The following is a 25,266-nucleotide window of genomic DNA, read 5'->3' as shown; positions in this document are numbered from 1 at the left end:
CAAGTAAACACAGAGACTTATATTGCTTTCCAACTGTATGGCCGTTGCAGGCTTCTTGCTAACTGTTCTTATAGCTTAAATTAATCCATTTCCATTAATCTATACCTTGCCACATGGCTCGTGGCTTACCAGGATCTTCACATGTGGCTTGTCGTGGTGGCGGCTGGCAGTGTCTTCCCTCCTCAGCCTTCCACTTCCCAGAATTCTCTCAGTTCTCCTCTCTGTTAGTCCCGCCTATACTTCCTGCCTGGCCACTGGCCAATCAGTGTTTTATTTATTGACCATCAGAGCATTTGACATACAGACCATCCCACAGCAACACTCTCCACCTTGTCTTTCAGACAGGGTCTCTCACCAACTGTCTGGACCGGCTGGCCAGTAGCCTGGGGATTTGTACTTGTACAAGCCTGTCTTTGTACCCCAGTACTAGGGCCACAGATATGCATGATATGTTTAACTTTTATGTCGGTGCTGCAGGTCTGAACTCAGGTCCACATACTGAGTCTTCTTACCAGCTCCCATATTCACAACTTTAATAGAATATTCTATTTGAATAAAATATTATATTCAGTTCCAAATGTGTTATCGGTTAAGGTAAGCACTCTCTGGTCACTGTGACACAGCTGTTCCCAGTTGTCAGAGACAACCCCCACACCCTGGAAACGTCAGGTGCCAGCTGCCAGCCAGTCAGCAAACTCAGGGTCCCTGACCTGGTGTGTGTACTGCAAGATGAAAATCTGTGTTCTGCAAATCATCCATCCCTAGGGGGAGACAGATTTTGGCCATCTGGCTATACCCCTGAACTCCACAGAAAGAAGTAGTGTATGTTTAGCTGTTAGGTAGACTATTTTGAAGTAAACACACATATAATGAACTAAATTTTGTTGAATAATGGGGACTTTACACAGTATGTTGAAATAGCTCTAGGTACACCTTTCTGGTACCATATTTGTGTGTGTGTGTGTGTGTGTGTGTGTGTGTGTGTGTGTGTGTGTATGTATGTATGTATGTATGTGTGTGTGTGTCTGTGTGTGTGTGTGGTATTTCTTTCCCCCAGACAGGGTTTCTCTGTGTAACAGCCCTGGCTGACCTGGAACTTACTCTGTAGACCAGGCTGGCCTCAAGCTCACAGAGATCCACCTGCCTCTCCCTCCTGAGTGCTGGGATTAAAGGTGTGTGCCACCCCCCCCCCCACTGTATCTACATTTAAAATTTTTTTTTTTATGCACTCTAAAATACTTTTGTTCTAAGTAGTTGGCTGTGTCAATTTCAGCAGCCGCTAGGGGGCAATCAAGCACTGAGGAAGATGTGGCAGTTTGTCTTTAATCTGGAAGTCTCTGGCTCTGGAGGGTTAGCAGGTACAGGTACTGGTTACATCTTACAGTGTTTAGAAGTTTCTGCTCAGTATCTGGCAGTTGCGTCGGTCAGTTTCTGTTTGAGTTACCAAGATCAATGTAATCCTTGGCAGCCTTTCTAGAAGAAGGCAGACTTGGCTGCCTATGTGTGATTTCCAGGGGTGCCACTGGTGGGCCTCTGGTTCAGAGCTCTGATCCAGTCTCTGTGAAACTCTCTCTGACTTGCTCGGCTTCCTCCTACCTCGTTGCGTCTGCAGGAGGGTGCTGGCCAAGTCTAGGCATTCTTCTTTGGCTCTTTTATCCAATTCCCTTGGAAGAATACAGCTGTTTACTGTGCTGACCAGTCTGGAGGCCTCCCTTGTGGTTCTTGTGAAACAGGATGAGCCCTGGTGTGTGGTCCATGTGTTTAGTTTCAGCAAGGCAGTGGATGCATTAGGGTGCTGAACACGTGACTGTGAGCCCTGGAACTGATGGCGCAGGTTAACCCTTTCATGGATGGTTTCTTACTCTGGAAAATTTCAAAACAAAAGTGGCGTGGGTAGACTGAGGCAGCTCACTCGGTAGCTGTCGACACCTGGCCGTGCTTTTTCCTCTGTCTCCTGCTTCTTCCCCGCTCCCTTTTCATTCTTACCCCTCTTTCTTGCTGGGGCATTTTAAAGAAAACATCAGCTTATTTATAGTTACGATTTATATAATTTTATTTTTATTTAAGCATATTTGTGTGTCTGTGTGTGAGTACAGATGTCCTGGAGCTGGGATTGCCAGGTGATTGTGAGCCGCTTGGTGTGGGTTCCGGGAATCAAACCTGAGGCTCTGCAAGAGCAGTGGGTGTGCTTAAGCGCTGAGCTGTTTTCCTAGGCCACGCTTGGGTCCCTGGCCGTCACTTTGCACAGCCTCACATAATTCTCTGCCTGAAACCCCTTTGGGGCTTGAGTGGTGTGTGCCACACTTTTGGGGAAACCTGCATTTCATATACACAATTGAACCCAGTTTCCTCTACAGTTTTTCTTTGCAGCATTTATTATTGTAAATATTCTGATTATAAAAGTATTTTTTCTATTTATGACAATATAGCTATATAAATCTTCCAAACACCCCCCTACAGCAAACCAAGAAATGACATTTGGAAGTGCAGGATAAAATGTGACCTGAAGGTGCTTGGGATGGGCCTGACTTGTGGCTGGTGTGATCATTTACAGCCCCTGGTGTGGCTAATTCCAGTGAACTTGCCCTTGGAGTTTTCTGGTAAACAAGCTTTTGTTTACTTTCTGTTGAAAATGTGTTCAATTAGTTAATTATACTTCAGTGAGCTGGTGGGGGCAGGACACGAAGTTATTGAAAACCAAAAAAAAAAAAAAAAGCATGGAGCAAACAGACACTAATATATTTCATTAATTCTTTGAGAATGTCATGCAATGTGTTTTGATCATATTCATCCCCATTCCTAGCTTCCTACCTCAGCTTTGTCCTCTCTCTCTCTCTCTCTCTCTCTCTCTCTCTCTCTCTCTCTCTCTCTCAGTCCCATGAAATCCAGTGTGTGCTGTCTGTGGACTAAAGGGCGTGTGGTTGGCCTATAGGGCCTGCATCTGTAAAGAAAACTGACTCTCCTTGCCCCCAAAGCCATCATTTGTCCATAGCCTCAGTTACGGGGTGGGGGCTCATGAACCCGGCCCACTCCATGCCAGCACGCTGACTGAGCTGTGCAGATGACGACAGCTGTGGTGAGTTGATGAGCACAGTCCTGCCCTGTCTACAACACACTGCTTTGCCCAGCTCTCTTGACATCTGGCTCTTACAACTCTCCATCATCTTCCACCATGCCTAGTGAGCCTTAGCGTGTTGGGGTGGGAATGATACAGAGTCCCATTTAGGGCTGAGCACTCCACAGTCACTTGTTTTCTCCACTTTGACAAGTTGTGAGTCTCTGCATTACTGATGTCCACTGCAATAGAAGCTTCTCTGATGAAGGCAAGTGCTGCACTAATGTGTTGGTATAAAGGTAAGTATTTAGAAGGCATTTTGATACTATGTCCTGTAGCTGGAGTTTTCTCCAGTCCTGCCTCGGTCTGCAGCCACTCAGACCCAAATAAACACACAGAGGCTTATATTAATTAAAACTGTGTGGCCTAATGGCTCAGGCTTCTTGCTAGCTAGATCTTACATTTTAAATTAACCCATTTCTATAAATCCATACCTTGCCACATGGCTCGTGGCTTACTGATATCTTTACATCTTGCTTTCTCTGTGTCTGGCTGGCGACTCCTGACTCAGCCTTCTTGTTCCTAAAATTCTCTTCTCTGCTTGTCTCACCTATACTATACTTCCTGCCTAGCTACTGGCCAATCAAAGTTTTATTTATCAACCAAATCAGAGCAACACAGTCACAGCACAGAGAGCGATATCCACAGCAATGTCCAGTTAGGAGACTCATGGTAGTAGGTTAACTCCTAGGACCTGTGAGCTCCCCAACCATGGGTTCTTGCTCAGATGTGCAGAAACAGGTATGTGTTTCCTCCTGAATGTGGATCAGGCCTTAAAGCCAATCAGAAAGCATTGGTTATCCCCGAGACATTCATGCCGCTATTGCGCCCGTGGCCTCTCTCACTGTGTCAGTCACTACTGCTGTTGGTGGTGTTCACGGCTCCCCCAGCAGCCTGCATAGCACTTCTTGGTACTGTGAGGGTGAGATGGCAGGGAGGAAGCCTCCTGGTCAGCACCAGTTAGATTTCTTCATGTCCTGTGACGTGTGTGAGGTGTCTTCAGTCCCAGGGTCTTACCATCAAGTTCTGGTGGGCAACCAAGAGCAGTGGTGGCAGCCTGTCCTGAGAAACAGACACTCCATCAGCTGAAAAGCTCCAGTAACATGGACACAATCGGTTTCTTCTGCGTTTATGCAGCTATGTTAATTTCAGTACCCATCAGTACCCATTCTGATCTTTTTCCATTTCTTTTTGGGTTTTCTGGAAAATGATAAAGCAGGAGTTGAATCATCACATATATATTTGTAAAACGTATATATTGTAAAACATTCTTGGTCCGTGTCTGTGCTGAGCCCTGATGTTCCTGTCATTGGCCACTGCCACATCAGGGGTCACTTTCGTATTAAGTGTCTCACAGCAAATAATTCTTACAAGGCACACTTCTTGGTTTCTCGTATGGACAGTGTGCCTTAATTTCTTCTCTGGCATCTTGTAGAATGAGTTTGACTTCTGTGTTTGTGGCTCTGGCTGACTCCTCTGTCCCTGTCGCCTGGGTGGGAGGGCCCCTCTGTTGTGTCCTCAGAGCAGCATCGGGAGGCATGAGAGTCTGCACACAGTGTAACTAGCTGTTCCCAAAGCCTAGGCAGCCACCTGTTTGCATTTGGTGCTGCAGTAGATGGAAGGAACACGGAGAGGGACCCAGCAGCTGAAGGAATCGCTCGGACATCATGAGAACATATCCCCAAAGCAGAAAACAATTGCAATTTAAATTGAGACGCCTTTCAGTTCCCACTATTTGAGGGAGAGTTGAAGGTCCAGCCTTTAAGAATATGATAATGAGTGGGTAGCACAGGCTGTCTTGCTCTCCACCCCGCAGACTCACAATTGTAGTATTGGTGTGAGGGTCTTTGTACTGTAGCTTTTAGATCATCATCCAGAAGACCCAGTTTTAATAACATGACAGAGTTAACCTTCCTCCATCAGAAAACGTTTCTGTGGTGAGTAGGTATGTGCTGTTCCCACACATGTCACTGGGGCAGGCGAGACAGCTCAGCAGGGCAAAGGTGTTTGCTGTCAAGACTTATGACCTGAGTTCAACCCCCAGGATCCGTGTGGTGGAAGGAGAGAACTGATTCTTGAAAGCTGTCCTGAAAGAGTGCGGTCAGGAAGGGGGTATCGGAGGCCAGTTCTCCTATGTGGACTGGCACTTGGATACGTTATCTTTGGGGATTCCAACAATTTCTTAAATTAAAAAGAAATTATTGGTGCATGTGTGTGTCTGTGTGGGCTCACAGGTGTGGAAGTCGAGGGAAAAGTTGGTTCTTTCCTTCCTGCTTGAGTCCTGGAGATCAAACTCAGTTTGTCGGACTTGAGGTCACAGAGTCATCTTTTCAGACCTCTTTGACTTGAGTAGAGCTAACTGAAATTAAAAATGATAAAACTAATGCTGGGCGGTGGTGGCACACGCCTTTAATTCCAGCACTCAGGAGGCAGAGGCAGGTGGATCTCTGTGAGTTCGAGGCCAGCCTGGACTACAGAGTGAGTTCCAGGAAAGGTGCAAAGCTACACAGAGAAACCCTGTCTCAAAAAACCAAAACCAAAACCAAAACCAAAAAAAAAAAAAAAAAAAAAAAAAGATGAAACTAATGGTTTGGGAAGTCGTGAAAGAGCTAAGTGACTCAAACAAGGAAGCTTTGTTATCAGCTAGCCACACATGTGTTCCTTGTGTGGCTAGCAGGAAGGGATGGACATAGATGTAGGCAGATACTACCCCTCCCTTTCTGGGGGTCTCAGGCGTTTGAAAGTGAAAAGCCAGAAGGCACACATTCCTGAAGGGACCATCCCAGTCAGAGCCTCCCACCCATGGTGAGGTGAGACTGTTTAGCCGGAGTCAATACACAGGACTCATTTGCCAGGGCAGTGACCCGCTGTGGGCCGCTGCGGGTGAGTGAGGTTGGAATTGTCATTACTTTGTGGTCTGTGGTGGTTGTGGTGCGGTTGGAACCCAGGGTGAGCTGCTTGGTGGAGGTGGCCATCTGGATGGTAGATCTGGCCTGAGCTCAGTCAGCAGGGATGGCCACAGGCCTTGTTTTCCAGCTGACAGAGGAGGCCTGGGGCTCCTGATGAAGGATGCTGGCCAGGTCCAGCTGACCATGTCTGCCCTCTGGTGGTCACTCATGTGAAGTCTCCACAATGTGCTCTCATGGAAGAGCTTCCTCCATACTGTTTCAGTTTCTTGTTTGTCTATTTAAACATATTCAAACGCAGTTTTGCTCAAAGCTTCTGATCCACTGGCTGCAGGCCCCCAGAACTGGCATGGCTCTGTCCTGTAGTTCATTTCTGTCTGATATAGATGTGTTAATCCCAAGGTTGTGGTTCTCAGGGCTTCCTTTCCCACTGTCTTTCTGGGCCTCCTTTTTGGGGGGTGGATTGCAGAGACGCGGCCTGTGATCTCCGCTGCACTGACGGGTGGCTGTGACCTGCCCCTCGTTACAGTAACACCAGTGCATAGTGGTGGCTGTGTTCCATCTTATTCCAGAGTCGTGCAGCTGGCTGCTGATTTCCAAATGGAGAAAGGGCTGTGGAAGGAAGATTGACAAGGCCCAGGCTGGCTTGGGCCACTAGAGATTTCCCTGGGTCATATGCAGGGTCTCTGTTGTCAGAAGTTGGTTCCAGTAGCATGGTGTGTGCATTGAGGCTGCTGCCATGCTCTCTCAAAACTGGCAGGCTCACCAATGATGAGCAAGAGCGTGGGGACTCCAAAAACCAAAGGGACTCACCCAGTGTTGGACCTCCTTATCGTGGAGGCCAGCACATAGCTCGATAACTTGTCTTTTAATATTTATTTATGTATTATCTATTTGGTTTTTCCAGGCAGAGTTTCTCTGTGTAACCTTGGCTGTCCTGGAACTCACTTTATGGCCAGACAGGCATTGATTCACCTGCCTCTGCCTCCTGAGTGCTGAGATTAAAGGTGTGTGCCACCACCACCCAGCTGAATTTTTTTGTATTATTTATTTTGTATTATTTGTATTTATTATTTTGTTTGTTTGTTTGTTTTGGTTTTTCGAGACAGGGTTTCTCTGTGTAGCTTTGGTGCCTTTCCTGGAACCCCTCGAATTCACGGAGATCCACCTGCCTCTGCATTTCCCAAGTGCTGGGATTAAAGGCGTGCACCACCACTACCCAGCCTTTATTTATTATTTTGTATTTTCATTTGTGTGTGTGCCTCCCTGTTTATATGTGCACCACCTGTATCCGGCTGCCTGCATAGGTCAACGAGGGCATCAGATCCTATGGGACTGGAATTACAGGTAGCTGTGAGCCACCTGACGTGGGTGCTGAGCACCAAACCTAGGTCCTCTGTAAGAGCAGCAAGTGTTTGTAACCACCAAAGCGTCTCTCCAGGCCCTTCCCTCTCTTTGGAAGGAGGAGTCTCTTGTGCTCCATGTGGGTCTCTGAGGTCACTGGCAGTGCCGCACACCATGAGCTTTTCCAAGGTCTGTCTCTTACCAACTGTCCGGTGATGCAGGATCCTGCTCACCAGGTGGAGTTAACATGATGAGATGGTTTGGTGGTCAATGACCAGGGTCCTTCTGGATGGCACAGCGGGAGACCTGACCCAGACACAACCGTGAAGTTCACTGTCAGCGTCTTCCACTTTATCTCTGGCCTGCAAGGCTGGGCCCCTCGGAGCTCTTCAGGCCGGTGCCCTCCACACCAAGGCATGTCCTCCAGGCCCACTTCTGCAGGGTGGTTCAGAGGGTGACAGGGAAGGCCACACTCTGGAGCACCCCTGCATTCCCAGCTACCTCAGCTTTCAGGCCAGGGTTCCTCCACCTTGGTGGCACATTAGCGTTCTGGGTACTCAGAACAATTCTGTCAAGGATTATCCCAGACCTCTTAGGACTCCCTGCAGGTAGATGCAGGCAGCTGCAGATTTGAAAGCTCATAACCCCACTGTGTGGGCCAAATGAGCCCTGGTTCAGTGACCCTGGCCTGGTGTCACCTGACCGCTGGCTGCAGCACACACTCTGGGCTGTAAGAGGTCCTGGAGATCCAAGCTCTCTGACCTCAGGAGCCCGAATCATGTTTGAGGTGGCCAGCCTAGCCCACCCTTGTGGCTTAGTCCCTGGGGCAGAGGGAGGTTCTAAGTGTGGGGGCTTTTGCCATCGATGCCTGCTTGCTGGGGTCTCGGGGAAACGTTCCCTTGCTGCTTCCATTAACATCAGAGTCCTGTTTCTTGGCTCTCTCTTGCAGACTGGCCCATTTCTTATTCATACAGCCTTGGGGTCCCATCTTGATGTCCATGGTCTGTGTGATAACACACTAAGGACAAGCCCTGGGGTTTGTCTCTTGTTCCTTTTCAAAAGTCATTTCAAAGTCATCAAGATTCGCTCTTTGTGCTCCTGAGCGAAAGCTGCCTGTGTGCTGGCCATGCTTACGGGTTCCCTATTCCCTCTCTCTGTTTTTCTGTCTCATTTTGGTCTTTGAAGTTTCTTGTTTTTTACCTTCTCTCTCTCTCTCTCTCTCTCTCTCTCTCTCTCTCTCTCTCTCTCTCTCTCTCTCTCTCTCTGCCAGCTCAGCTGTGAGTCTATCATGTTTATATAACATAAAATAATCCCAGTAGGAGGACATTTAGAATATTTTGCCTGCCACCTGCCAGAAGTGGGCAAAGGGATTTTGTCATAGCTGATCTCCTCATCTGCATGGCAAGGTTCAGTGCTACACAGTGTTTACAAAGTGTTTTTATATTTATTTTATTGTGTGTATGTATCGAAAGGTCTCAGATGTGTGTTCAAGAGAGGCACTGAAATGGATTGTTGGGGAATACGAAGGGTTATCAATGCCGTGGGCAGACATACAGCCAACAAACAGTATGGGGTGCTCTGAGGAGAGGATTTAGGACCCACATGACATAAGTGAGGGTCTCTTCTTATCCCTTCCTGAGGATGGGGGAGGTTTGACAGCACAAGCCTGCAGCCAGGCTCTCTGTTTTCCAGGCAGAAGGCAGGAAAGGGGGTTGGGGCAGAATGTGTGACCATCAATAACCACTCTGTGGTAAACTCACTTCCCCAGGTGAGAGAGGTCCTGACACCCTGCTCACTAGAGTGGGAGCCCGTGTTACCTGTGAGAGGAAGGGCCGCTGGCTGTGCTCCCTAGAGTGGGAGCCTATGTCATCTGTGAGAGGAAAGGCCGCTGGCTGTGCTCACTAGAGTGGGAGCATGTGTCACCTGTTATAGGGAGGGCCGCTGGCTGCAAGGGCTGTAGCCTGGGTGCCATCTGGGTTCTGACATTGCATTCTCTTTTATATGAGTGTGAGGCCATGTGACATGAGCTCAGAGGACCACTTCATAGAGCACAGCACACTCAGGTAGGAAGGTGTAAGAAGAATTAACTCATTTTTCCTTTTCACTCTGCTTTTTGATAGCCTTTTTCAAATGCAATTGTACCTCCGTCAACAAAAAATGTTTTCCTCTTCTTTTTTTTTTTTTTTTAAAGATTTATTTTATTTATTATGTATACAGTGTTCTGCCTGCATGTGTCTTTGCAGGCCAGAAGAGGGCACCAGATCTAATTGCAGGTGGTTGTGAGCCACCATGTGGTTGCTGGGAATTGAACTCAGGACCTCTGGAAGAGCAGTCAGTGCTCTTAACCACTGAGCCATCTCTCCAGCCCCTGTTTTCCTCTTCTTATTGCCCTTTCATGTGTTCCATTTTTTCATTTTTTTTTTTCCTTTTTAAAAAGAATTGACTATTTTATATGTATGGGTGTTTGCCTGTATATATGCATGTGTACCATGTGTGTGCAGTGCCTGAGGAGGCCAGAAGAGGGAGCCAGATCCTCCTGGATCTGGATTTAGAACAGTTGTGAGCCACCATGTGGATGCTGGGAATTGAAATCCCATCCTCTGGAAGAGCTGCCAGTGCTTTTAACTACTGAGTTAAAGATAAATGGGAAACCAATAACATGATATTGCAGGGGTATGTTAAAGGTTACCCACACTGACCTTCTATAGGTTCAGTGTGGTCACTGGAGTAACTCACCATCTGTGTAGACACTGTGTTCACAAGATGCTGGCTACAGTCCCTCAGGTTTGTGGCTTTAAGGGCACACAGCATGAAAATGGTCTCAATTTCCAGGGGCACTTACCTCTGCAAACACCAGTGGATTATAAAGTGGAGAGATGCTGTAAATCCCAGCAGCTAGTTAGGGAACAGAAAGCCCAACCTGAGATTTGAGTGTAGGATATGTTCGATTTTGTGAAAAATTAGCCTTTTAATTCAAGGTTATTACTGATTTTCATGCAGCTGTAGAAATTCTACAGACACTGGGTGTACTCCCAGTGGCAGCACTGGGGTGTTGACCTAGAGACCACTAAGGAAAGTGGTTTCAGTGTTTCAGGGGTCCTCCAGAGCCTCAGGACCACGTCTGTCTTTTCTGTTGCATGTGCACTCATGGCCCGGAGCCGCGAGGCCTCCCCGTGTCTCCTTTTTTTCCCCTTTGAGAGTACTGTGCAGAGAGCACACCGGCTGTGGCCTTTGGCTTTTCTTCCTGCAGCGAAGTGTTCTTGTGCTCTGTCTGCATGGCTGTGCATCAGTAGGTGGCTCCCGTTTTGTTTTTTGAAGCAGCTTCCATGGAGCAATCGTGCCACATTGTATTTAACTGTTAGCCCTTTGACAGACATCTCGGTCCTTTCCTATTTTGAGAATTACAAATAAAATTCCTAGAAACAGGCTTCTTTATAAACTCTTTTTCTAGGGTAAATGTTCAGGGAAAACAATGGCCAAGTTTTAAATTTTCTTTTCAGTTGTTTATTATTTATTTATTCATTTGCAGTGCTGGGGATGGCACCCACCACCTTTGCATGCCAGACAAAGGGTCCACCATTGTGCTACACCCTCAGCCTTTGGCCTCTGATGTGCTTTTACATACAGCACAGACTGGCCTTGAACTCATGACATTCTTGTTTCTGCCTATACATGTGTGCTGCAGTACACACTTGATTTTTAAAGAAGCCAAGCTGGTTCACAGCATGTCTTCCCTGATTCACACCCGCTGTCAAGGTGTGGGTGATGTGGCTTCTCACCACCCCAGTTGGCTCTGATGCTCCCTCTGGGTTGTATTTTAGCTGTTCTGATAGGCGTGCAACATTGTCTCATGTGGGGGTTAGTTTGCATTTCCCTAATATCTGTGGTGCTGCATTTGGAAGGCATCTGCCTCTTCGGTGCAGTTTCTCCATGCCTTTGATGGTAGATCGGCCGTTACTGTCCCCGTGATCGTTCTCCAGACAGTTTGTAGTTTAAGCTTATGCCGGTGGTCGGTTTGAGTTCACTGAGTCGTCCTGTGGGTTTGTCACGTTGGCTGGACCTCCTCTTGTGGGGCTGTTTGTGGCTGCCTTCCTGTTCACCCTGAACATCAACTCTCCCCGTAGTGAGATCGCCTTGTGTTTCTTTGAAGCATTGTTGTGTAGTTTCACACACAGTCCTAGCCTCTGTGAATCCTCACTCTAGTCTGTATCTCGGTAGTCTCGTAGATGTATACATGTCTGTGTGTATGATACATTCATGTAGATGCATACATGCATATATGTATATATTTGAACGTATATGTGTATATATGCCTGTGTTTATGATGCATGTATATGTATGTGTGTGAACATGTATATATGTCTTTGCATATGATGTACATGTGTATATGTGAAAATGTATATATACATGTTTGTATATGATATATGCATGTATATATACATACGTATATATATGTGAACATTTATGTGTATACATGTCTGGTGCATGATGTATGCATGTATATATACATGTGTGTATGTATATGTGTGAACATATGTGTATATATACCTCTGTTTATGATATATATATATACACATATATGTATATGTATGTGTGTGTATAGGATCTATGTATGCTTGTATGTAATATATGGATATATATGATTTATTTATGTATATATGTGTATGTGTAAGCAGTATGTGCATATCTGTCTGTGTATGTGATGATTGTATATATGTATGTCTATATGTATTTTTTGTTGAATTGGCTTCTTTACTATCATATAAAGTTTCTCTTAGTCTCTAACAGGTTTGTTTGTTCCAAAATCTCTGCTATCAATACAGCCCTTGCACATCCCATTCACTGCTGCTGTTACATCTTTTTTGTTTTTCACAGTCCATGCATGTGAGTTTCTTGTAGGCAGCTTCTAGTTGGGTCATACTTTGTTTTAATTCTACTTTTCTAGTCTCTGTCTCTTAATTGCTGTATTTATGTCATTTACATTTAATGTAATTACTGAAATATTTGATCATATGTGTAACAATTGACTTTTGTTTTCTGTCTGTCTTAAATTCCTTAGTTTCCTTTTTACTACCTTCTTGGAGTTTGCTGAACTTGCAATTTCATTTTGACCTTTTTCCTGTGGCGTTACTGAATTCTGTTGTGTAGATTTTGTTTTAGTAGTTGCTCCTAGGTCTTTATACCAACATATCAAAGTCCATTAGTGTCATTATTTTACTAGTTCAAGTCGGGTATAGAAAATTCCTCCCTTTAAACTGTTTTTTGTATAATTGTCTAAATGTAGTTTTATGATTTTTGCCTTAGCCATCAAACATAATTTAGAATGTATAAGAGAAGGGAAGCCTGTTCACTTCACCTCTGCATTTCCTACTTTCTTTTGCTTTCCTCTCTACACTCCAACTTTCCTTATTTCATCCTTTGCTTTCTCTTTAGAAATACGTACTTCCATCATCATTTAGGGTAATTTGTTAGTGCCCAATTTGCTAACTTTGTAGATAACAAATTTCTGAGCACTGGCAGTTTCAGAAGATTGAGGGTGGTACTTAATGACAGTCCATGAGGATGAGAAGATGACAGAAGAATGATGTCACACTGGGGCAGACGTCACAACCACCTGATTCCCTCAATAAGCACCTCAGATATGGAACTCACATTGTGGCACATCTGTGTAATGGAATATTATGTGAGAGCAGAAAAAAATGAACTATCAATATGTACAACAACACAGGAAAATCTCAAGTGCAGGAATACAAAGGCCAGAAAAAAGATGCGCAGAATATGGCCACATGTACATAATCTTTAGAGACTATGAACTACAAACGAGTGGCAAAGAGAAGACCATTGTCTGGGATTACCAAAGGACCTTCGAAGAGCACTGGGAACTGAGGATTTCTCAGTCGCAGACACTTTCCAAATGTATTTCACTGCAGACTTTATAGGGGCCGGCGAGAGGGCCCAGTGGGTAGAGGAGCTTGCCACCAAGTGAACCTGAGTTAGATCCCAGAGCCCACAGTGGAGGGAGAGAACCAGGTCCCGAAAGCTGTCCTCTTCCTCATGTGCTGTGGCAGGTGCATGTGTGCACGTACACCCACACTAGTGAAAACATTAAGAACACACAGTTTATTGCGTATCAGTCACACTTTGGTGTTTGAAGGTGTCTTGTTAGCCAGTGTCCCCACAATACAGATGCAGTGCCCTGTATTGTAAGGCACCCCTAATTGACACACCTTTCCCATTGCAGGCGATCACACTCTTAACGGAATTAATCCGGGAGAACTTCAGGAGCAGCAAACTGAAGCAGTGCCTCCTGCCCAGCCTTGGGCAGCTCATCTACCTCGTAGCCACTCAGGTGAGACTGGCCGGTGAACTCTGACCCTGGTCACCTCCTCACTTCTTCCCTTAGAGCATAATTCAGGGCCTTAGGATACTGTCCACTTCTAGGGAGGAGATCTTTTGTGATCCTTGTATCTCTTTCTGCCCTGCCTCCCTCCCACACTGCCCAAGCTCCTTTAGCTTAGGAGATTCTCAACCATATTTTAAAATGAAAAGACTGAAGTGCTCAAAGCCCTCAGCAGGTTGTTGGTGTTTTTAAGTACTTCAGGCAGGAGAAGATGTTGCTTTCACAGTAAGAGCGCCACCCCTGTTTAAATGAGACACTACTTTGTGCAGACATTATTGTGACTGTGGGAACTTTTGATGGCAGGATGAAGAATTGCAGTATCTGAAGTTCGCAGGGGCTACTCGCTGTTCACCAGTGTGTTATAAAGACTGTTACTGAGTGAACATTGACAGATTATGGGCTGTCATCTCTCACGTGTGAGCTTTGGATATTCTGATAGGTTTCTCTCACTATATTTTTGAAATTTTGTTTCCTCAACTTTCCTGTCTCTAGCCTGCCTTGCCCTGCTGTGCCCTGCACCTGTGCCCTGCACCTATGCCCTGTACCTGTGCCCTGCGCCTGTGCCCTGCATCTGTGCCCTGCACCTATGCCCTGTACCTGTGCCCTGCGCCTGTGCCCTGCATCTGTGCCCTGCACCTGTGCCCCTGCGCCTGTGCCCTGCACCTATGCCCTGTACCTGTGCCCTGCGCCTGTGCCCTGCATCTGTGCCCTGCACCTGTGCCCCTGCGCCTGTGCCCTGCACCTGTGCCCTGCACCTATGCCCTGTACCTGTGCCCCTGCACCTGTGCCCTGCACCTATGCCCTGTACCTGTGCCCTGCATCTGTGCCCTGCACCTGTGCCCTGCACCTATGCCCTGTACCTGTGCCCCTGCACCTGTGCCCTGCACTTATGCCCTGTACCTGTGCCCTGCGCCTGTGCCCTGCACCTGTGCCCTGCACCTGTGCCCCTGCACCTGTGCCCTGTACCTGTGCCCTGCACCTGTGCCCCTGCGCCTGTGCCCTGCACTTGTGCCCTGTACCTGTGCCCTGCGCCTGTGCCCTGTACCTGTGCCCCTGCACCTGTGCCCTGCACCTGTGCCCCTGCACCTGTGCCCTGTACCTGTGCCCTGCACCTGTGCCCCTGCGCCTGTGCCCGCATCTGTGCCCCTGCGCCTGTGCCCTGCACTTGTGCCCTGTACCTGTGCCCTGCGCCTGTGCCCCTGCGCCTGTGCCCGCATCTGTGCCCCTGCGCCTGTGCCCTGTACCTGTGCCCCTGCACCTGTGCCCTGCACCTGTGCCCCTGCACCTGTGCCCTGTACCTGTGCCCTGCACCTGTGCCCCTGCGCCTGTGCCCGCATCTGTGCCCCTGCGCCTGTGCCCTGCACTTGTGCCCTGTACCTGTGCCCTGCGCCTGTGCCCCTGTGCCTGTGCCCGCATCTGTGCCCCTGCGCCTGTGCCCTGCACTTGTGCCCTGTACCTGTGCCCTGCATCTGTGCCCCTGCGCCTGTGCCCTGCACCTGTGCCCTGCACCTGTGCCCCTGTGCCTGTGCCCAGCACCTGTGCCCCTGCGCCTGTGCCCTGCGCCTGTGCCCTGCACCTGTGTCCCTGCACTTATGCCCTGTACCTGTGCCCTGCGCCTGTGCCCTGCACCTGTGTCCCTGCACTTATGCCCTGTACCTGTGTCCCTGCACCTGTGTCCCTGCACCTGTGCCCTGCACCTGTGTCCCTGCACTTATGCCCTGTACCTGTGCCCTGCGCCTGTGCCCTGCATCTGTGCCCTGCACCTGTGCCCCTGCGCCTGTGCCCTGCGCCTGTGCCCTGCGCCTGTGCCCTGCACCTGTGCCCCTGCACCTGTGTCCCTGCACCTGTGCCCTGCACCTGTGCCCCTGCACCTGTGCCCTGCATCTGTGCCCTGCATCTGTGTATACAGTTTCTCCTGCTTGTGCCATTATCTCCCATGATACCTGTATTTCTCCCATGACACCTCGAGAGGACATAGATAGCCTTCCCTGGCTCCTGATTGGCCTGCACCCTCTCCAGCCTCTTCTCCTCCTGGACTTTCTTTGTAACACCCATCTCTATCTTGATTTATTTATTTTCTTTAGTATGCGTTTCTGTCTCTGATCTTTATTCAGCACTGCCTCGTCATGGCTGTGTGGCTGTTTAGAAGTTTCCTCTCTAAGTACATGTTAGTTAAATGCCTTGTTAGGGTTGGGGATACAGCCTAGCATGTGTGGGATAGTGGGATCAGTCTCCAGGACCACAAATGAATCAATAAATGAATACATGAATGAATAAAGAAATGCATATATTGTATGCAGGCCCTGGGGTGGGCAGGGAAGGAATGAGGAGGCTGGGGAGATGGGGGAGGCCCCCTTGGTGCAGACAGATACCTCTACGTAAGAGCAAGGAGACCTCCTAAGGTGTTAAGATGGGCTCTTAGGTCTGCTCTGGTTTAATGAAGGGATTAGATGGAGAATGAGATTCCCAGGTTCTACGAGGACAAGCCAGGAAGGAGCAGAGTGGATCTCTGCGCAGAGGGAGCATCGCTGGGGCTGAGGGCATTGAAGGTCCAAGAGAAAGGACTAAAGAATCTACTGGGTAGTGACATAAAAGTCACTGGGAACTTGGGTCTGGGGACATGGAGAAATGGCTCAGCAGGTAAAGGACTTGCCATGAAAATGTAAAGACCAGAATTTAACTCCTCAGAAGCCACATAAATGCCACCTGGGTGTGGTGGCCACCTAGAACGCTAGTGTGAGAGTTCCCAGAGCAAGCTGGATCAGTGAGCTCTGGGTTCAAGTGAGAGACTCTGCCTCGATGTAGAAGGTGCAGATTCAAAGGTGAGAGACTCTGCCTCAGTGTAGGAGGTGCAGACTCTGGCTGTCACACCTATATATATGTGAACACAAACACACACCACACATTGTACACACCACAGAACTGGTTGGTGACTCAACACCATCTGTTTATGCATTTTTTTTTTGTTTTTTGTTTTGTTTATTTATTTTTTTATTTTTTTATTTTTTTTTCCAAGACAAGGTTTCTCTGTGTAGTTTTGGTACCTGTCCTGGATCTCGCTCTGTAGACCAGGCTGGCCTCGAACTCACAGAGATCCGCCTGGTTCTGCCTCCCAAGTGCTGGGGTTAAAGGTGTGTGCCACCACTGCCCAGCTGGTTATGCATTTTTACTTGGAGTGGGGATACAGAGTCAGGTGAGCGGGCTGAGGAGACTGAGGAGCAAGTGGAAGGAGGTTGTATGAAGTGATGAGGTGGAAGGAGCCCAGGCAGGATTGGAACATACTGTGTAGCTGAGGATGTCCTTAAACTTCTGATTGTCTGGAGAGGGAGAGAGTAACTTCCCAGTGTGTGTAGCGGGTGCATAGTGGGCATGGTTACTTCTTTCTCGCAGATTCTCTGAGGAGGGGAGACTGCACTAAGTGGCAGGAGGGTCACCGGTTAGATATAGAAATACAGTTGGTCAGAGAAGCAGAAAACCCAGAGAGTGGAGGGCATTTCAGGCCTTTGGTGGGAGTGGGGAATTGTAGCCCAAGTGATCCAAGTGGCTGGGGGAGGGGCCACCTGCCCCTCTGTGTTCACCTTCCCAGCACATTTTCCCCTCCCTCTGCTTTTCGCTGCTCCTTGTCTGTTTAAGGGTTGTGCAGGCTGAGTGGCCCGGCCTTGTCTGTTGAGGCTGCCGGAGCCTGGGCTTTTGCCGTAGTCGCTCCAGTGGGAGTTGAGCATTCTGCATCTTCGCCTCACTCCAGATAACGGGTGCTGCGCTGTGGGATGAGGGCACAGCTGGCTGTGCGAGGGCCTGCTCAGCACCCTGTGCAAGACAAGAAGCAGAAATACTGTGCGTGCACATGCAGTAAGAGACCCCAGGCCAAGTCCAAATGTCGGGAGCAAGTGGTGATTCCACCGGACCTAGAAAGCTTCAGCTGTGCGCTTGGCGGCTTTGCTTGAACGTTGGAGATCTCTTGTGGCCCTACTTTCACGGTCTTTCCTCACCTTCATTTTTTTAGGAAGAAAAAAAACAGCACTCCAGGGACTGCTGGGCTGTCCCCTTGGCTGCGTACACTGTGCTTATGAGGTGCCTCCGGGAAGGGGTAAGGAGCCTTTGTTGTCCTCTATAGACCTGGCCGCTGCAGCTGCCCTCCAGGCGAGGAGCGAGGAGCACAGTCCCCAGCAGTGCACACTTGCCTGTCAACCAGCTATTGCTCCTGAATTTAAATAATCTGACAGGCTGCATCCTCGCTAAGTGTCCTTCGTAAAAGATGGTGGGATAGCCAGGTGTGGTGGCACACGCCTTTAATTCCAGCACTCAGGAGGCAGAGGCAGATGGAACTCTGAGTTAAGGCCACCTTGGTCTATAGAGTGAGTTCCAGGACAGCCAGGGCTACACAGAGAAACCCTGTCTCAGGAAAAAAAGATGATGGGAAATACAGACAGTGTGGCCTGACCATCTTCTGTAGCAGTGATTCTCAACCTGTGGGTTGCATAGCAGATATTCTGCATATCATATATTTACATTAAGATTCATAACAGCAGCAAAATTACAGTTATGAAGTAGCAACAGAATAATTTTATGGTTGGGGGTCACTACAACATGAGGAACTATATTAAAGGGTTAAAGCATTAGGAAGGTTGAGAACCACTACTCTATAAGATTCTGTTACTTTGCCTCCATCCAAGATTTTTCTAGGGCAGCCCAGCAGGCAAGATGTGTGCAGAGCCCTCTGTGAGCCCACCTGACCCATGATGAGCCTGTCGCTGCCCTCCTGAGCTCCACACAGATGGCCACCCTATGGCCCATTGTCATGTAGCCTCCACGTTACCACACATAGTGCTTAAAAACTGGTCTAGTGCCAGGCGGCGGTGGCGCACACCTTTAATCCTAGCACTCGGGAGGCCGAGGCAGGTGGATTTCTGTGAGTTCAAGGCCAGCCTGGTCTACAGAGTGAGTTCCAGGAAAGGCTCCAAAGCTACACAGAGAAACTCTGTCTCAATCCCCACCCCCCCAAAAAAAACCAAACTGGCCTAGCAGGTTGGTGGCCTCTATCTGCTTGATGCTCTTTGACGTGGTTCCACCCAAGGAAAAGCCACAGGCTAAAGACATTAATTACTACAAGAGTGAAAAAGACACATCAGGATGAACATTTTCCTTCCAGTGTCACGTGGTAATGGAGGAGGGTTCCAGCAGCGGGTGTCATGTGGCAATGGAGGAGGGTTCCAGCAGCGGGTGTCACGTGGCAATGGAGGAGGGTTCCAGCAGCGGTGTCACGTGGCAGTGGAGGGTTCCAGCAGCGGGTGTCACGTGGCAGTGGAGGAGGGTTCCAGCAGTGGGTGTCACGTGGCAGTGGAGGGTTCCAGCAGTGGGTGTCACGTGGCACTGGAGGATGGTTCCAGCAGCGGGTGTCACATGGCAGTGGAGGGTTCCAGCAGTGGGTGTCACGTGGCAGTGGAGGAGGGTTCCAGCAGTGGGTGTCACGTGGCAGTGGAGGAGGGTTCCAGCAATGGGGGTGCAGGCTGAGGCACTCCTTAGTGGTCAGTGTCTTAGTCAGTGTTCCATTGCTATGAATCGATACCATGACCATGGCAGCTCTTATAAAGGAAAGCATTTAATTGGTGCTGGCTTACAGTTCAGAGGTTTGGGAAGCATGGCAGCATGCAGGCAGACATGGTGCTGGAAAAGGAGCTGAGAGTTCGCTATCTCGATCCTCAGGCAGCAGGAGAAAGCACTGGTCCTGGCTTGAGCACCTGAAACCTCAAAGCCCACCCTAGTGACACACTTCCTCCAACAAGGCCACACCTCCTAATAGTGCCACTCCCTGGTGTCCAGGCATTCAAATCCATGAGCCTATGGGCTCTTAGTCTGTAGGTCCTTTGTCATGATGGTGCATGCAACATGGGGTTTAATGAGTCATCCTTTATCAGTAACGGGAGAATAGGGTCCTCAGCTGTGGCCAGGACCATGCTCTGACTTATCACTCATGGCCTTAAGCTAGGGCACTTGTGGAACACAGCTAGAGAAGGGGACCGTCCTGTTGACACACTAGCCTCACCTCTTGGGAAATCAAGATGAAACATGAGAGAATCAATATGTCAAGGATGTAAGGGCCAAAGAAGCTGGTATAAGACCTTAACCTCAGGGTCTTCTGCCAGTGGTGAGCAGGCAGGTCTGGGACATCCCATCATTATTTTAAAAGTTGACATTGTTGCCTCCTGGTAGAACCTCTGGGAGTGTCTTTTCTCCAGACTTTTCTCACTGTCTTATTGCTGAGGTGGGAACAATGTGTCCAAGGTGAGAGTGTTAAGTATGTAGTGTTTACAGAGCTGACAAGATATAAAAGTAGTTCTAATGAACAATAGGTACTGTAGACAGAAACACAGTGGGTGGAGAGAGAGAGGGAGAGAGGGAAAGAGAGAGAGAGAGAGAGAGAGAGAGAGAGAGAGAGAGAGAGAGAGAGAGAGAGAGAGAGAGAGAGAGAGGAGAGAGAAGTAATGAATTACCCGTCCCGGGGGAAATAGGGATTTTCTGTGACAGCATGTCCTGGGTGTGTAGAGCCCTGTCTGGACAGATAAGGGGTGGCACTCACTGTCTTTAGAGTGTAAATTGTGGCCACTGATCTCCTTTGGGGTGGGGACTCCTGGAGGCATCACAGGTCACTGGGTTGGGCTCTGTGTCTGAGAGAGTGGGCGTGCTGCTTCTTACTTTTGCCTTTCAGTCTCTGTGTACAAGTTTTGCAGATGACACAACATGGAGAATGATATTTGTTCACTAAATTATTACTAACAATTTTAAAATAGAAATAAAGTTTTGTGTTTTAGTAACATGCTTGCTTTTTTTTTTTTTTTCTTGTTTTTTGTTTTTTGAGACAGGGATTCTCTGTGTAGTTTTGGTGCCTGTCCTGGATCTCACTCTGTAGACCAAGCTGGCCTCAAACTCACAGAGATCCACCTGCTTCTGCCTCCCAAGTGCTGGCGTTAAAGGCGTGCGCCACCAACGCCCAGCAACATGCTTGCTTTTTAATACCTCGAATTATATATGTTGTGTGTACATGTGTGTACACACATGTACATGTTGAGTCTTATGCTTTCATAAAGGGGGAAGGTTCAAGATTTTTTGTAATTTATGAAGATTCTCTGTGTTGGAGAAGCAATTCAGTGTGTCCTTAGCCATGAGAACCCTATTTTCCTCACCCACACTGTTAGCTTTTGTCCCACCTACTTTATGGTGGCACATTTAAAATGCATTTATTTGTGCCTTTGTTTTCTGAAATGCTGGAAAAAACTGCATACATCATTTCACTATGCCCAGAGGAACCCATGTGTGTTCTTGTTTGTCGTCTGTGATTGTGTTGCAGGTGCTTAAACAGATTTATTTTTAAGTGTGTGTGTGTGTGTGTGTGTGTGTGTGTGTGTGTGTATATGTGTGTGTGTGTATCTGTGTGTATATCTGTGTTTGTGCGTATCTGTATATGTGTATGTGTGTGTGTGTGTGTGTGTATCTGTGTGTGTGTGTGTGTGTGTGTGTGTGTATCTGTGTGGTTTTGTACACATAGGTGCAGGTGCCCACTGTGGTCAGAAGAAGGTGTCAGATCCCTTGGAGATGGAGATGGAGGCCATTGTCAGCTGTCCTACGTGGGTGCTGGGAACACAAATGCTCTTAATAGCTGAACCAACTTTCCAGTCCCATGGTGTGGGTACTTTTAACTTGTGGTTGGCTCTTTTACTTTCTTTACAGTATCTGTTGACAGCAGAAGGTCTTAAGGGCAGATGAGGTGTCTTAGAGGCCAAAGCACTGGCCACCGAGCCTGATTTCTGCATTTGATTCCTGCAAGTTGTTCTCTGACCTCTGCACATGTACTGTGGCACATATACACCATTCCCTGAAATAAATAAATAAATGTAAAAAAAATTAAGTCCTTATAGTTAATGTAGATACATTTATCTATTCATTATGAAGACTTTCCCCTTTTATCTGTTGATATTTATATGCCTTTTTGTTGTTGTTTTTGTTTTAGAGATGGTTTCATGTAGTATGTAACCTTGGTTGGCCTCAAACTTCCTGTATAGCCAAGGCTGGCTTTTAACTCCCAGCCCTGTCTCTATTTTCCAAGTGCTGGTTTCACTGGTGTGTGTAACACACCTGGCTCTGATATGGCTGTTTGGGGTCCTTTGTGTGTCCATGTGAATTTTAGACTTTTTTCTATTTCTTTTAATAATGATTTTAGAACTTAAATCAGGAAGCCATTGTGTCTTTGGATATCCTTTGGTAACTCCAGGTGATGAATGTGCAACATCTTTCTATTTATCCATGCCATCTTCAGTTTCTTCCATTATTATTTTACAGTTTCATTTCTTCAGTTAAATTATCCCAAGTTTTTTTTTTATAGATTTTTCTGAAATTTTACTATCAAATCTCTACTTTGAAACAGTGAACAAAAGTAAGAAAACATGAGAGAACCTATCCCATTTCACTGGGTGACTCAGTGAGTCATTGGTACTGACAGAAGCCTGGGTTCCCGGGGCACCCCCCCCCCCCCCCAGCATCATTTAGTCTTTGACTAATCTCCATCATCAGCTAACGCCACTTTCAATTCTATAGTGTTTTCTTTCTTCAATTCAGACCTAGTAGTCCATATTCTGTACCTTAAAGGCATCTTGGTCTTCCCTTTATGTGGTGGGTTTGAATAGGATTGGCCCACATGGACTCATGTTTGAATGCTTGGTCTATAGAGAGTGGTACTATCAAAAGATGTGTCCTTGTTGGAGGAAGTGTGTCACTGTGGGGGCGGGCTTTGAGGTCTCATATGCTCAAGCTACACCCAAAGTGGTAGACAGTTGACTTCCTGTTGCCTGTGGATCAAGATGTAGAACTCTCAGCTCTTTGTTCAGAACCAAGTCTGCCTACATGCTGCCATGTCCCACCATGATGACAATGGATTAAACCTCTGAAACTGTAAGCCGACACCTCAATTAAATGTTTTCCTTTGTAAGAATTGCTGTGTCTCTTCACAGCAATAGAAACCCTAACTAAGATACCTTATAATTGTAAAATCAACTCGTCTTTGTATAATTATGCAGAAAGTGCTATTGCAAAGCCAAAGCCTTCTATATGTTTACTGTTCTAGAGGACCTGGGAAAGCAGAGCCTAAAAATGAGGTGGACTAAAGTCTCATGTAATAGCCAACTTTATTAAGAGCATCAGACAGTTTGTACTCTGAAGGCGAAGAAGAGTCACATGAGTAAAGTGTACAATCACAAGGACAAGCTGTCCATGACAATAACATATTTTTCCATAGAGGCATATAAATAAATAACAATAGCCAATTGTAATGAATAATCTAAAGTAAACTTACTCCTTTTTGCTATACCTGGGAGGGTCATGGAAGCATAATCCAAGAACAATTCCATGTTTTTGAAGAGACTGAAGTCACAAGACTCTTATTTTCTTGGAGTTTTCTCAAAAGCACTCAGAATTCTCCTCACACGGCTGTGTGATGACATCCATCCAATGCTCCATCTAGATAAACACGTGTATTGTATTTCTGGTTAGATCGGCATTTTTGCAGAGGCTTCCTTTGCACCCCAGCACAGGCACATGTCACGGCTTCACTCCCCACAGACACTTCAGCTGAGGAGCTGGGCTGTAGTAGTTCAGAGCTATGCTCTCTGTTGTGTTGCTGTTGAGTGAGGGCTACCTGCTTTCTGGAAACTTCCCTTGTGTTTTATTCCTAAGATTTCTCCTGAAGGAAGATTTCATTTTAAATAACAAGGAAAACTTTTACTGATATCTTTATAGCTTTCTTTTGTGTATTGTCAAATGTTCAGTAAAACAAAAATCCTTAAACAAATCCAGTTATGTTTTTTTCTCATTATGATTTCCTGGTGTGGAAGATGGGGCCAAGTGCCTACAAGGCCCATCCATACTCAGTGCATTTGCAGTCTTCCACTGTGCGGCCTCTGATGAATAATTGGGGAAAGATTCTTACAGAAAGCTTTCCCACAGCGCTTACTGCTGCCAGCTGCCATTGACAGGGCCAACCCATTAGAACCAAGGGTTCTGGTGGAGGAGTTAAACTAAAAGGCAAGGCGTTTGGGTGTTATTGCCTTTTGAATACGTTGGCTGTTTCCTGCACTGCATTTCTTATGTGAGATTGTAGCCTTCCCATCTGTTACAACCTTGGGCTTCATTTCCCAAAAGTTTCTAGCAATATGATTGATCATTTATTGGGCACAATTTTCCCTGTGCGTTTGGGGTATATTAATAACTTGCCCTTGCTATGTGTGAAAACAGTTACACAGTCAAAACCACCTTCCACAATCATGTCTTTGTTCCTTTTTATCAACGTAAACTCAGAGTCTGTCTTCCTGCAATTATCTTTATTGGCAGGCATTTGACCAGTGTTAGTTTCCAGGTACAAGTATTTCATTTGAGACATTTTCAGACATTCAAGGACAAAGAATTACCACATGTCTAATTATTTACTTGCAGCTTTTAGATAGACAGGGTAAAAATGTGCCCTGGCTTCACCTTGCCTGCAGATAAGAGAAACATTATCCTGCATTAACTTCACCAACCTTAAATTCTTTTTTTTTAAATTTGAGACAGGGTTTCTCTGCGTGGTTTTGGTGACTGTCCTGGATCTCGCTCTGTAGACCAGGCTGGCCTTGAACTCACAGAGATCTGCCTGCCTCTGCTTCCTGAGTGCTGGGATTAAAGGCGTGCACCACCACCGCCCAGCTACTAACCTTAAATTCTTAATTCCTCCTACTTATTTTCTCCTCAGTTTTTAACACAAGATTTTAGCTTAAAGATTTATTGCTTGCATTTACCCCGAGAAACTAACAGAAAAGGTAATCAGCCATTTGCTGGCTGCAGGCGTGGGATGGGGTGGGGGTAAACTTTCCCACAGACGTGCTGAAGACCTGTGCTGCTGCTGCTGCTGCTGCTGCTGCTGCTGCTGCTGGTCAGTACCAGGTCTTGTTTCTTTTGTTTTACAGCCTAGGTGTAATCCTTAGATCTGAAAGTCTTTTTTTAGCAACTGATCATAGCAAAAGTGCTACAGTAGACCAAAAGCTGCACCTATTCTTCTATTGCTTATGTAGGTTGCCTAGTAACCGAGGGTGCTTACCCAGCTCATTGGAAAAATGGCCCACAAGAGCCATTTGAGAGCAATGCGTGGAGAAAAGACAGTTTTACCCTATTTGTGATCTTCACTGATTAATAGATTCTTAGCTTAATACCTTGCCATGCTTAGGAATGAAGTTCAAGTGCACAATTTCTTTCTTTAGACTCCTCTGTTGATTTAATCCCTAGTTGACCAGAAAACTTCCGCTAGCCACTCCCACATTGTGCAGTAATAAAAGCTGACAGTTATTGCTCTATGTGTGAATCTTACTGTCTTACTGTCAAGCCTCGCATTGCATTGCCAAAAAATTATCGTTTGTACATGTATGTAAGCCAATACCCTCGCTGTATTTGGAGAAACTTACTTAGAACAACAAGGAGACATG

General features: G+C 47.0%; 1 protein-coding gene across 4 annotated transcripts in view; it reads left to right on the top strand.

Moving 5' to 3' along the window:
* Positions 1 to 25,266, top strand: part of Ulk4 (unc-51 like kinase 4) — a 312,713-nt gene that overhangs the window by 39,689 nt on the left and 247,758 nt on the right. For all 4 annotated transcript variants that reach the window (XM_059268917.1, XM_059268919.1, XM_059268918.1 and 1 more), the window contains exons 18-19: positions 13,607 to 13,714; positions 17,769 to 17,852. In XM_059268917.1, the coding sequence (XP_059124900.1) occupies positions 13,607 to 13,714; positions 17,769 to 17,852 (192 nt within the window). The remainder of the gene's footprint in view (positions 1 to 13,606; positions 13,715 to 17,768; positions 17,853 to 25,266) is intronic.

The sequence above is a fragment of the Peromyscus eremicus genome, chromosome 7, assembly GCF_949786415.1.
Source record: "Peromyscus eremicus chromosome 7, PerEre_H2_v1, whole genome shotgun sequence".
Classification (NCBI taxonomy): domain Eukaryota; kingdom Metazoa; phylum Chordata; class Mammalia; order Rodentia; family Cricetidae; genus Peromyscus; species Peromyscus eremicus.
The sequence above is the reverse complement of the archived record's forward strand: the minus strand, read 5'-3'. Positions and strand labels throughout refer to the sequence as shown.